Below are 13,689 nucleotides of genomic sequence, written 5' to 3' on the forward strand. Positions count from 1 at the left end.
GCGAGTGGGGCAGGATCACAGGACACAGAATGTGTCGTAAAAGATCAAAGTATCATACAACAGATGAATAGACACTGCACAACAATCGCCAGATGGTGATATTCCCTCCCAGTCAGAGAACATTTCAGCGGTCAGGGACTTTCAGCCTTGGATCTTCAGGTGACCGTCCTCCAAGGGATGTTGGGATTCTCACCAACATAGAGTCGCCAAGCGAAGGCTGATAGCCAACTTCAATAACCATGAGGATCAGCTCAACCAGGATCTTGGATTCAGGTCACACCATAGGTGACCCCACTACACTGCACACACACAAACACACACACACAAACACACAGATACGCACAATCGCATGCACATACATACGCAGACCCTCTCTCATGCACGCACACTCTCAGGCACACACACCCACCCCACACTCACACTCATATAACCACCCTCTCACAGGCATATCCTCGGCTACACACACACACACACACACACACACACACACACACCTGCCGCACACTCTCTCCCTCTCTCTCTCTCTCCCTCTCTCTCTCTCTCTCCCTCTCTCTCTTTCTCTCTCACACTCACGCACACAGACACACACACACACACACTCACACACTACCTCTCATTCAGACATACACACACACGCACACACTTTCTCTCCCTCACATGCACACACATATAAGTCCATGGGATGAATTTACTTTTGCAGATTTGTATTTGTAGATACATTCTATTTTGTTCAAAAAGCAAACGATCCGTCAGCAGTCAGTCCATGTAACATTTTATACATTCCTAATTTGGAAATAAAACCAGTGTGACTCCAGGTTGGGATACAGACAGACTATAACCTCACACCTTTAATGCATTATCTGAGCTGAGATGTCACTTTTTTAAATTAAATCTTAAGTTTTCTCAGGAATGTGAAGCTCTGGGATTTACATATCATAAATCGAAATCTGCAACCCATTCTAAGTGATTAAAAACTTAACAGCAATACCACATCAGTTGTATGAAACTATGACCTTTTGCTATAAATTCTGTGTCCTATGATCCTGCCCCACTAGCTTCCTGACGAAGGAGCAGCGCTCCAAAAGCTAGTGCTTCCAATTAAACCTGTTGGACTATAACCTGACATATATCTTAAACATTGTCTTCTAATCCCATGACCTTCACCATTGAGGTAAGATGTAGATTAGGTTACTTACAGTGTGGAAACAGGCCCTTCGGCCCAACAAGTCCACACCAGCCCGCCAAAGCGCAACCCACCCATACCCCTACATTTACCCCCTATCTAACACTACGGACAATTTAGCATGGCCAATTCACCTGACCCGCACATCTTTGGACTGTGGGAGGAAACTGGAGCACCCGGAGGAAATCCACGCAGACACGGGGAGAACGTGCAAACTCCACACAGTCAGTCGCCTGAGGCGGGAATTGAACCCGGGTCTCAGGCGCTGTGAGGCAGCAGTGCTAACCACTGTGCCATCATGCCGCCCACCCTTGGCACGGGCGATGTGATTCATGCACAGAAACAACACAAAGGATATGCAACAGTTCTTTATTCTGTGCATCTTAGCTCTTTATAATCATTAATGGAAAAGCTTAACTTTGAGGAACAAACTGTTTTCATTGATGGCCCATGTCTCCAATCCCCAGAAGGTGGGTGAGAACTTAACTCCTGATCTCAAATCCGATGGTTACCGAGTTCAGTAGCTCCTGCTACTAATTTCCAATCACCCTTATGACCTCAGTTCCCTGACACAGTGTGAATCTGCCTCTCTTTGTTGGGGTGAACAGTGTGGGGCTGGAAAAGCACAGCAGGGCCGGCGGCATCCAAGGAGAGTCGACATTTCAAACATAGGCTCTTCATCAGGAATTGGGGGTGGGGTGGGCCAAAGAGGGTCGAGAGATAAATGGGAAGGGGAGTGGGGCTGGGGGGAAGGTAGCTGGGAAAGCAATAGGTAGACGCAGGTGGTGGGGGGTGTTATGGTGATAGGTCAGAGAGGAGGGTGGAGTGGGTAGGTGGGAAGGAAGATGGACAGGTGGGACATTTTAAGAGGGCAGTGCCGAGTTGGAGGGTTGGATCAGGGATAAAGTAGGGGATGGGAGATGAGGAAACTGGTGAAATCGGCATTGATCCCGTGTGGTTAGAGGGTCCGGAGGCTGAAGATGAGGTGTCTTTCTCCAGACGTTGAGTGGCTCAAGTTTGGCGGTGGGGGAGGCCCAAGACTTGCATATCCTTGGCGGAGTGGGAGGGGGAGTTAAAGTGTTCGAGCACAGGACAGTTAGGTTGATTGGTTCATGTGTTCAGAGATGATCTTTTCCCCCCTGTCTGTATATTTGTGTGAAGGTGAGGATTTCAGGGGATTAGAGCACTTACAAGTAGTGTTATATGCTGACGGGCATAACTGCTTAACTTGAAAGGCAGAGACAAGATACAAGTCGAATAATCTAATCACGTTCATGAGTGGCTATTTCCTATAAATAATCTTGCATACTTGAAACCATGGATTCAAATAGAAAAAGATGTAACACCAGATCAGGTTCCTTGCAATAAAATGGAATGTGGAACTGTCAGGAGTTGTACATAAACCCAGATGCTTTCCTGGGTTTGCAGGAGGCACAAGGTCAGGCTTAGACTTCACACTTGTAAAAGATCGTGGATTTATCCATTAAACATCACAGCTGAAAGAAGTGGCACAGTGGTTAGCACTGCTGCCTCACAGCACCAGAGACCTGGGTTCAGTTCCCGCCTCAGACGACTCTCTGTGTGGAGTTTGCACATTCGCCCCGTGTCTGCGTAAGTTTCCACCGGGTGATCCGGTTTCCTCCCACAGTCCAAAGATGTGCAGGTCAGGTGAATTGGCCATGCTAAATTGTCCGCAGTGTTAGGTGAAGGGGTAAATGTAGGGGTATGGGTGGGTTGCACTTCGGCGGGTCGGTGTGGACTCGTTGGGCCGAAGGGCCTGTTTCCACACTGTAAGTAATCTAATCTAAAGAATGCAGGTAACTCTTCTATAAACACAATGGTTGTCTTCTTGTGCAACTCTGCGTTATAGAAAAATCAGCTTTAGAAGCAGCGCTTAAAGCATTGGTGATGTAATGGCATTACAGCCAACATGCGTTTTAAAAGTTTGGCTTTAGAAACAGTATCCCCATTTCGTCAGTCAGTGAGTTTGCAATGACAAAGTGTAAATTGGCTATTCACAGGCTGAAGCAGAACAGAGCTAGTTCTTTCCTACCTTGTTCATATCCCCATTGTTCAGCTCACTGAAAACTAATCATATAGTTGTTGGCAGGTAGACTGCCTTTGTCCACAATACCTTGTCACTAGTCCATAGACCATTTAGCTACTTGTTGCTGAACCTTCATTTGTGGAACCCTTGAATCCAGTTCATCTGCGCTCCCTCTTATTCCTGCTTCACCCAGCGGCTGAATAAACAGTGCAGACAGTGGGGACCAGATTACTTGCTTTTCCAAACTGTAACAATCTGTCAATAGTCCTTGTTTGTTGCAACAGCTGTTCTCCTATTTCAATCTACAATTAAAAATACAGAGAAAAATAAACACAGTTTTTACAATGGACATAAAAATGTCCCTGAGGTATATTTGAAAATAAAATTGAGAAGTTCTTCTGGTATCCCAGTTAGTATTTAATCAGTCATTTATCTCACTGCTGTTTGTATGACCTTGTTGAGCACAAAATAATGGCAATGCTTCTACTGACTGTGAAGCACTTTGGGATTTTCTAAGGTCAGGGAATGCACTATATGAAGGAATTGCTTTATTTGGATACTTTTAAAAGCACTCAGACCGTAGTATTGTCGATGTTATGTTGTTTTCTGTGTGATTCTACAACCTAAACAGTACAAGAGTCAAAGCTCATTCAGAAATATTTCATCATCAGGATGTCATATATTTTTTGCAGTTTAATAAACAAAGGTTGTGACTGTTCAGAAGTCGTCACTGATCAGCTGTTTTAATTCTTGATTGTGCATCACAGTTCGGATCAGATCAGAATGCTATCTCTGCTCTGTCAATGGAAAATTCAGGCTGTCAAAATAAATTTTATTGAAGCAATGACGTCGAGAACTCTGGATTGGTGAGGCTGCATTTCAACTGTGAGTGGCGATGACTGTCTGTTGTCTGATCAACTCTGATTGGTAAAAGACACAGCTTGCCTGTAATGCTCTGATCTATAAATGCTCCTGCATTCTCATGCTATCCTATTCAATCTTCTCAATGGACCCCAGGTTGAGATGGCACACTGTGTTTTCTGACTAAATTCTCTCAATACCACTCTCGCAAATCTTTCAATTAAGCTGAGGTTGTTCACTTGAGTAGTTTTATGCATAACTTTAGCTGCACAGGGAGACCATCTTTTTTGCTATTTGAACGGGACATCAATGTAAGTAAACCATTGCTGTGATACATCTTTGATTAGCATTATCAATAATATTAGCAATAGAGTTTTGTAAGTAATAGCGTTGGTGGTAATGATTTGGAATCTGTATGTATGATGGAATATAGAATGAAATTATCATGGCATTAACTTTGTCTTAGCATTTGTATTTTATAAAATATGTGAATTAATACCTTGTTAAACTATTTGTTTATAGGGAAATTAAATTTGTCTTATCATTTATATTTTGTAAACTATTTGAATTACCTTATTGTTAAACTATTTGTTTATAGTGAAATTGAATTTGTCCTAGCATTTGTACTTTATAAAATATTTTAATACATTCTTATTAAACTACTTGTTTATAGTGAAATTGAATTCATCCTAATATTTGTATTTTGTAAAATATTTGACTTAATTTGTTGTTAAACTATTTGTTTGTCTCAATTTCTTGATAGAAAATGAATCATGAGTTTCCCTTGGAATATGAACAGCTCTCTCAACAAAAGCCTGCTTCCTTCAGCTACACCCGAAGATGGCAATGCCGCTCACATCCGGATCTCCCACCAAGGAGTGCTGGTTGGGATCATACTGACCACGGTGGACTTGGTGACACTGTTGGGAAACTTGGTGGTGTTTATCTGCCCTGCTCTGGAGAAGAAACTGAGAACAGTGACTTATATGTTCATCCTGTCCCTCGCTACAGCAGACTTATTGGTGGCTTGTCTGGTAATGCCTTTTAGGTGAGCGCAACTGTGGAGAGTTAGTGTTAATTCCAACAGTGACTCCTTTGGATCACTTCCATCGATTCAGACAGGGAAGGCCTGGGGGGCTCAGTGGTTAGTACTGCTGCCTCACAGCACCAGGGTCCCAGGTTCGATTCTGGCCTTGGGCGACTGTGTGGAGTTTGCACATTCTCTCTGTGTCTGCATGGGTTTCCTCTGGGTGCTCTGGTTTCCTCCCACAGTCCAAAGCTGTGCAGGTCAGGTGAATTGGCCATGCTAAATTGCCCACAGTGTGAGGTGCATTAGTCAGAGGATAATGGGACTGGGTGGGTTACTCTTCGGAGGGTCGGTGTGGACTTGTTGGGCTGAAGGGCCTGTTTCCACACTGTAGGGAACCTAATCTCAGGAGCTATCATGTCTGTGCAGACTTTTGGAAAGGGGAGAGATGCAGAGATGGTGGCAGAACGGTCACAGGGGTCAAAGCTGGTTTAATTTCAATATGATGAGGAAAAGCTGAAAGCGAGTGGGCAATCTTGGTTTTGGTTTTGGAGGCTTTTGTGGGGCATTGGGCCTTAAAGTGGGAGGTGGTTCTGCATTCCTCATTCACGAGCTCTATTCGTTGATTATTCATGCTCGGATGAGATGTCAAATTTTATCGAGAATGAGGGTAGAAAGGCTGTCCAGGAAAGAAGGCAAGGTATTTTCCCTATATACTGGCAAGACGCCATTCCACCTGATGAAGACAGCCTGGACAAGCATGGCTGCAGAGGTCCATGCTGGTGGATGGCATAACAGAACCTGACTCTAATGCCACAGGTATATGTTCTACTCTGGAAGGGTATGAACCATATGCCCACTCAATGCTTCATGCCCGATGTGAATGGGTTGGTATGGTAAGGTTGCCACTGTGTCACAGACAAGATAGGGTGCCAGGCATCACCATCGGGTACTTCATTAACAATCAATGTCTTACATGGAGCAGGGACAAACCTACAACGTTCTCTTCAGGATGAACACTTCACATGCGACCAAGACATATGCATCATTTCACACTCTGTTGCTCCTTATCAACTCTTCAACAGTACTGAACCACGTTCAGGGGCACATTGACCTCTAATGCATGGGGTGGCACTGTGGCTCATTGGTTAGCACTGCTGCCTCACAGCGCCAGGGACCCGGGTTCAATTCCAGCCTCAGGTGACTGTCTGTGTGGAGTTGACACATTCTCCCCGTGTCTGTGTGGGTTTCCTCCTGGTACTCTGATTTCCTCACACAGTCCTAAAATGTGCAGGTTAGGGTGGATTGGTCATGCTAAATTACTCATAGTGCTCAGGGATGTGTAGGCTAGGTGCATTAGTCAGGCAGACATGTTGACTACTAGGGTAGGGCAATGGGCCTGGGCTCTAATTACTCTCTAGAGGGTCAGTGTGGGCTTGTTGGGCCGAAGGGCCTATTTCCACACCGTAACGATTTGATTCTACAAACATAAAAGCAAAACCTTATCCCACCATCAGGAAGCTGAATTATTGCCATTCCCGGAACCTTTTGATTGGTTTGATGTTCCTGACCTTGAGCGTTTTTGCAACCATTAGCATGGGATACCTTTAGCACTCAGTATTCATTGGGGCAAATCTACCCCCGAAAGTCCCAGGGACACCAGAAACTAGTGCAATTTCAGAGGAACACTGAGAATTGACCACATTGCTGTGTGTCTGGGAATCACACAAATGCCAAATGTCCTTCCCTTCAGGTTATTAGTGAACCAAATGGATATTTCAGAGTTATAAATGATAGTTCAATGTGGGAGACCTGTGAGAGAACGGTCACTCTCATAAAGTGAATGGACAGAATCTGTCAGATGTGATTCCTTCCAATCACAGGGTGGTTCTCCCTCATGTCTGCTCTTGGATGAACATTTCAGCGGTAAACAATGGGCAGGACCTGCCCGTGATTGGAGGGGAGCAAACAGTGGGAAGCATTTGGAAGTTTACTGGGGATGGGGTCCTTTTGCCAGCACCGAGAATGTGAAATTTGTTGGGGCCGACGGGAGGAATCGGGAGGGGGAGGGAAGCTTATCTGCTCCAGACAGAGCGGATGAAGGAGTCTGCAAGAGGGGTGGGGGCTGGGTACAAAGAGGGCTCCTCAAGGGATGGATTGACAGAGGAGAAGGAGACTCGGGGTTGGGGGAGAGGGGGTCTTGGGAGTGAGGAGCTGGCAGGAGAAACAGCAGCTGTAAAGTCGGGGGAGTGGGTGACAAAGTTGGGAAAGATGGGGATTCCAGGGATCAAAGGAGAGGGATACTCCTTGGGCACTTGAACAGTGGGGGTGGGGAGGTGAGGGACAAAAAGGCTGGGAAGTGAAGGTAGGGGTAGAGAGGTTGGTTACAAAACAGTGAGAGCAGAGTTAAGCCAATCAGCAAATAAATACTCCGCCATTGAAGTCGAGAGTGCGGAACTGGAAAAGCACATCCGGTCAGGCAGCATCCGAGGAGCAGGAGAGTCGACGTTTCGGGCAAAAGCTCTTCATCAGGTGATCTCCAGCATCTGCAGTCCTCACTTTCTCCTCAGCTAACTGAGAACCAAGAAAACTCGAAATCACTGAGTTAGTGCATTGCTTGAAAATGAATGTAGATTTTGTAGCTCACTGATGCATGAGGGAGACAATATGGTGGATAATATTGGAATGAACACCTCACCAGACTGTAGAAGATGGCCTGAGGGGAATGGCTTTTTTGGGTATAGACGTCAGCATCAGTTATTTTAGAGGAAAAGGAATTGTTGCTAATTTTTACCCAGTGTGTCAATTTAAATATAGTGGTGGCTAAGAAATTAATGCTGTCCTTGTTCGTAGTGGCTTTAAGTTTAATGGAGAGTTGATCCTTCCTGAAGATATTGATTCATCCTAACATGAGTCCAAGTATAAGCCATCAAAGAGAAAAATGACCCATGGATACCTCTCTTCAGTTGCTGAGTTGTAGAATGATGTGGAGGAGCCGGTGTTGGACTGGGGTAGACAAAGTTAAAAATCACTCAACACCAGGTTATAGTCCAACAGGTTTATTTGGAAGCACTAGTTTTCAGAGTGCTGCCCCTCCATCAGGTAGTTATCAAGACGAAGGAGCAATGTTCCAAAAGCTAGCGCTTCGAAACAAAGATGTTGGACTATAACCTGGCGTTGTGTGATTTTTAACTGAGTCGTGGAATAAAAGAGCAGGGAAGTTATTGCTTGAACTGTGTAATGAGATCAATTAGATCGCAGATAGAGTTTTGCATTTGAGTCCAGTCATTTCTTTTCAGGAAAGATATGAAGAGGAAACTTTCAAAGGGGATATTTGGATTTTAGCTGGAAGGGAGGATTGAAAGGACAAAATTATTTTTTGGAAGCAAGACAGTTTGGAAGAGGTTTATATGCAAAGCAGAAAATGATGAATGGTCTAGATGGTATCAGGACAAGAATCACCTCTTCCCCTGAGCAGAAAGGTCAATAACTAAGGAATATAGATGTAATCGTCTCAGGGGGTTAGTTTAAAGAGAAATTGTTTCATAAAAGAAGGTGGTGGAGATCATCGTGGCCAAGACAAAAGGCTGCTTCCCAGTTTAAAAACAAATACTTCGATATGCATTCAGTTCTGTCACTAACGAGGCTGTAGATAAAGAGCTGAGACGAGAGTGGATAGATTTTGGTCAGCTTGCACAGGCACAATGGGCCAAAAGGCCTCTTTTCTGTGCTGTAAAAGTTTACCTTGCAATGGTGGTGGGGGAAAGGGAGGATTTTCTATGTTTCCACCTCGGCTGGTTCTTTTGCCAATTGAAACTTGTGCCCTTGACAACACCTGTCGGGCATATTCCTGGCTTGGTGGAAACCCTTCATTGGGTTTGGATGCTCTGGATTAAAGGTATGTGTTTCTTTCACTCAGCATAATCTACGAGGTGGCTGGAATCTGGATGTTTGGCCGTTTGTTCTGTAAGGTGTGGATCTCCTTCGATGTGATGTTTTGTACAGCCTCCATTGTCACACTCTGTTTCATCAGCTTGGACCGATACTGTTCTGTGGCCACTCCCTACCATTACTCCAAGCGAATGTCCCGCAGCAGGTAAGGCACATTATCAGGCCTTGTGATGTCACAGCATATAGAGCGATTCATTCACAAAATTCCATCCTGCTGAATAGAAACAGTTGGGAATTAAAAGCCAGGATATTCAATGAGAATGGAATATTGTGACGTTGATATTCATTCAGAACGCCATCACAGCTGAAACCATTTCTAAACAGTTCACAAAATGATTTGCATTTTCTAAGGACCAGTGATTTTAGACCACTCTGCATAATGAAAGACTAGCGTTTAGGCAGAGGGGAAATGGTGGATGATTATAGCTCAGTGGGGAGTACCGTTATCTCTGGATTGGTCAGGATTAGGTCCAAGTCCCACTCCAGGGGTTTGAACCTATAATCTGAGAAGACACTTTAGTGAGGGAGTGTTAAACTATCTGACGCACCATTTTTCTGCTTACATTGTCGGTGCCACATTGCAATTGGTGACAATGGGAATGTCAGCCGAGTGTTATGGACCAGACCAGACCCCCTCAAAATATTTTAAGAGGGTAGCTAGGACCCTAAATTTCTCTTATTTTAAAGGCAAAAGTAAAATGTCCGTTCCAGATACAATTCGACTGGTCAAACTACTCAATGTTAGGCAAAACACAATTTACTTAAACACTGTAGTTAAGACCCAAGCCCCAAGAAAGAAAAATTTAGAATAACTTAGCCTCGTGGAAAATTTAACAGAATATAGACACCATAATATTAACGGTTCCTATATAATAAAATCCCAAAAGCACATCCCTGGGGAAACAAATAGTCAAATTCAGACACAGATTCTTACATGCAGTTCTCTAATTTACGAGGAAGAAACATCAAGAGAAAATTCAGAGAGGGCAGCAGCCAGGGAACACTCACTGAGGCTTCCAACACCACTGAGGCCCCGATAGCTTCTGATACTCCCCAGAAATCCTGATCGGCGAGAGCCAGTGATAACCATTCAGGCTGCTTTAAAGAAAATATCCAAGGCCTCCCAAGCTGTTTACTCAATTGGTATTCAGTAGCCACCTCTCCAGAGAACCCCTCCAGTGTGGAAACAGGCCATTTGGCCCAGTAAGTCCACACTGACCCATTCCTCTACTCTATTGGGCTGCATTTCCACAGACTAATACAGCTAACCTACACATCCCACGACACTATTGACAATTTAGCATGGTGAATCCACCCTAACCTGCACACCTTTGGACTGCGGGAGGAAACCAGAGCACCTGGAGGAAAGCCACACAGACACGAGGAGAATGTGCAAACAGTTGCCCGAGGCTGGAAGCGAACATGGGTCTCTGGCACTGTGAGGCAGTCTCTCTCTTGAAGGAAACCAGGACAAAATAATCTGTTAAAGCTAAGGAGAGGCTGCTATCACATGGTGAGGTTGTCAGGTAAATCCTGCTTGTCTCCCCAACAGGTTGCCAGGGTGGATCCCTCCTGCATTGCTGGTCCATGGACCCAGGTGGGGAGCAGTAATGAACACCCTCACAGCTACGGCACAGTTGATGAACGATCTAGTCCAGAACTAGAGGGCATAGGTTTAGGGTGAGAGGGGAAAGACGCAAAAGAGACCTAATGGGCAACTTTTTCACACAGAGTGTTGTGTGTATGGAATAAGCTGCCAGAGGAAATGGTGGAGGCTGGTACAATTACAGCATTTAAAAGGATGGGTATGTGAATAGGAAAGGTTTGGAGGAATATGGGCCAAGTGTTGGCAGGTGGGACTAGATTGGGTTCGGATATCTGGTCAGCATGGGTGAGTTGGACCGAAGGGTCTGTTTCTGTACTGTACATCTCTATGACTCTGTGTCTCCCTCCACCTTCTCTTGCCCTTGGAGGTTTTGGGGCCAGGTGGATCCTGTTCTTCACTCGGCAGAGTCAGTGGGGGCCACCGATCATGGTGGTGCTGCTGAGGATATGGCATTTCTTGCTTTCAGATTGGACCAACATCTCTCAGAGACGGGCTGGTGCCCTCAATTGGCATGGGCATTTAATTCGGCACTTGTAGGATCTGCCCAGGGTCTTTCTACCCAACAGTGCTGAGTGGATAGTCCCTTTAATTCCCAGTGAGACAGCATCTTGCCTTGTGGGCAAAAATGCAGCCTCTCTGATGGTTGAAGGTATTTGGTGTGTTGGCCTTCATCAGTCAGAGCATTGGGTACAGGAGTGAGACCGTCATGTTATGGCTGTGCAAGACATTGGTGAGGTCAGATTTGGGGTTCTGGGTACAATTCTGGTCGCCCTGCGATAGGAAGGATGTTATTAAACTGGAAAGAGCACAAAAATAATTTCCAAGACTATTACTGAGGCTGGAAGGTTTGAGTTACAAGGAGAGGCTGGGACTTTTTTCCCTCAAGCCCAGGAAGCTGCAACTTGTTCTTATCGAGGTTAATAAAATCATGAGGGGTATATATAAGGTGAACAGCCAAAGTCTTTTTCCAAAGGGTCAGAGAGTCCCAAACTAGACGGCATACCTTTAAGGTGAGAGGGGAAAGATTTAAAAGGGACCTAAGGGGCCACTTTTTCACACAGGGTGGTGTGTGTATGGAATGAGCTGCCAGAGGAAGTGGTGGAGGCTGGTACAATTACAACATTTAAAAGGCATCTGGATGGGTATATGAATAGGAAGGGTTTAGGGGGATATAGGCCAAATGCTGGTAAATGGGATGAGTTTCAGGTTAGAAAAACTGGAAAGCATGGACGAGTTGGGCCGAAGGGTCTGTTTCGATGCTGTGTGACTTGTTCTTATCCTGTGCCTCCACTCCCACAGGTGCATTGCCATGACCATTATGATTTGGGTTTACTCCGCCATGATTTCTTTCCTCCCAGTGATGCAAGGTTGGAACGAAATCCCGGGTGTGGACTTTGACAGCAGCAGGGAGTGTGTCTTTGTCACCAATCGGATCTTCGCTATTGTGGCCTCCGCACTTGCCTTCTACCTCCCTTTCCTGATTATGTGCACCATGTATTTCTTCATATACCGAGCCTCACGCCTCAAGGCGGTGAGGATCATGTCACAGACGCTGGACCTGCACTATCATCCAGACAGCCAGAGGCAGGGTAACCTGCAACTGGAACACAAGGCCACCAGGACAATGAGCATCATCATATCGGCCTTTGTGCTCTGCTGGCTCCCCTACTTTGTCTTCAACGTTGGCATCGCTGTGAGTGGCTCGCAGCTCAACAGCACCACCATTAGCCGGGTGTTCAAAGTCATCACCTGGTTCGGGTACTGCAACTCCATGATCAACCCTGTGCTCTACGCCTTCCTCAACCGGGATTTTCAACGGGGCTTGAAGAAAATGCTGGTCTGCCAGCATTGGAGGGCGAGGGTCGACACCCGCGATGACATGGTTTCCATTGTGACCTTCACCAAAACCGTTCAGGGCGCCGAATGCAGCGTAAAGGATGCGCGCGGTTGCCAGTAACAACAGGAGGCGAAAGACATGCTCGCTGTTGGTGTATGAGCATCAGAACGACATCGCAAGGCACTTTCACAGCCCAGTGTAAGCTCTTTTGACGGGTAATTATTGCAATGACAATAGACAATAGACAATAGGTGCAGGAGTAGGCCATTCTGCCCTTCAAGCCTGCACCACCATTCAATATGATCATGGCTGATCATCCTTAATCACTATCCCCTTCCTGTCTTATCTCCATAACCCTTGATTCCACTATCTTTGAGAGCTCTATCCAACTCTTTCTTAAATGAATCCAGAGACTGGGCCTCCACTGCCCTCTGGGGCAGAGCATTCCACACAGCCACCACTCTCTGGATGAAGAAGTTTCTCCTCATCTCTGTCCTAAATGATCTACCCCGTATTTTTAAGCTGTGTCCTCTGGTTCGGCACTCACCCATCCGCGGAAACATGTTTCCTGCTGCCAGAGTGTCCAATCCTTTCATAATCTTATATATCGGAGATGGGGCAGCTATCTCTGCACAGGTAACTCCCGCGGTGCGGACTTTGGCCAGCTATTTGTGTTAGCAGCATTGACTGAATGATTGCCTGGGCAGAACTCCACTGCCCCATTCCAAAGAGGGCCTAGGAGATCTTTTACATTCATCAGAAAGAACAGAGGGGGTCTCCAATTCTGGCAGGCTAGTACACCCTCAGATCAACACCTCAGATTCCATGCTCTGTATTGAGTCCTCGAAGCAGAGCAGTAAAGCCTTGACTTGTGGCTGGCCTGGATGCACATTGTTCTTCAAGGATTTTTTTCCATCCAATCCTGGACTCGCCTGTATAGCAATTCTAAAAGCAGAGCCTTACACCCAATGAAAAGCTGCCTCCTTCTTTCTGATGGCTCACGTAGTAAATTCATTGGGGAAATAGGGCCCATTAAACAGACTAAGCTCCAGTGGTAACAACAACATGATTGATATAAGTCAGATTCAGGATGAGAGGGACAAACTCTGCAAGCAGCAGCTGGGGCTTATTCCAGGCAGCTGCCTATATTGGGCACATCAAATTTGCTATCCCCACA

General features: G+C 45.6%; 1 protein-coding gene across 1 annotated transcript; it reads left to right on the top strand.

The window, feature by feature from the left end:
- Window positions 1-4,882: 4,882 nt before the first annotated feature.
- Window positions 4,883-12,632, top strand: LOC132823533 (octopamine receptor-like). The gene is made up of 3 exons (XM_060837476.1): window positions 4,883-5,139; window positions 9,038-9,214; window positions 11,975-12,632. Exons 1-3 carry the CDS (start codon window positions 4,883-4,885, stop codon window positions 12,630-12,632), a joined length of 1,092 nt encoding a protein of 363 aa, XP_060693459.1.
- Window positions 12,633-13,689: the final 1,057 nt, after the last annotated feature.

The sequence above is a fragment of the Hemiscyllium ocellatum genome, chromosome 16 (assembly GCF_020745735.1).
Source record: "Hemiscyllium ocellatum isolate sHemOce1 chromosome 16, sHemOce1.pat.X.cur, whole genome shotgun sequence".
Classification (NCBI taxonomy): domain Eukaryota; kingdom Metazoa; phylum Chordata; class Chondrichthyes; order Orectolobiformes; family Hemiscylliidae; genus Hemiscyllium; species Hemiscyllium ocellatum.

Excerpts from the sequence above, each read along its gene's own strand:
- LOC132823533 (XM_060837476.1), top strand. The coding sequence starts at position 4,883 with ATGAACAGCTCTCTCAACAAAAGCCTGCTTCCTTCAGCTACACCCGAA. Across the intron at positions 5,140-9,037 it reads TGTCTGGTAATGCCTTTTAG|CATAATCTACGAGGTGGCTG; the intron begins GTGAGCGCAACT and ends TCTTTCACTCAG. Across the intron at positions 9,215-11,974 it reads AAGCGAATGTCCCGCAGCAG|GTGCATTGCCATGACCATTA; the intron begins GTAAGGCACATT and ends CCACTCCCACAG.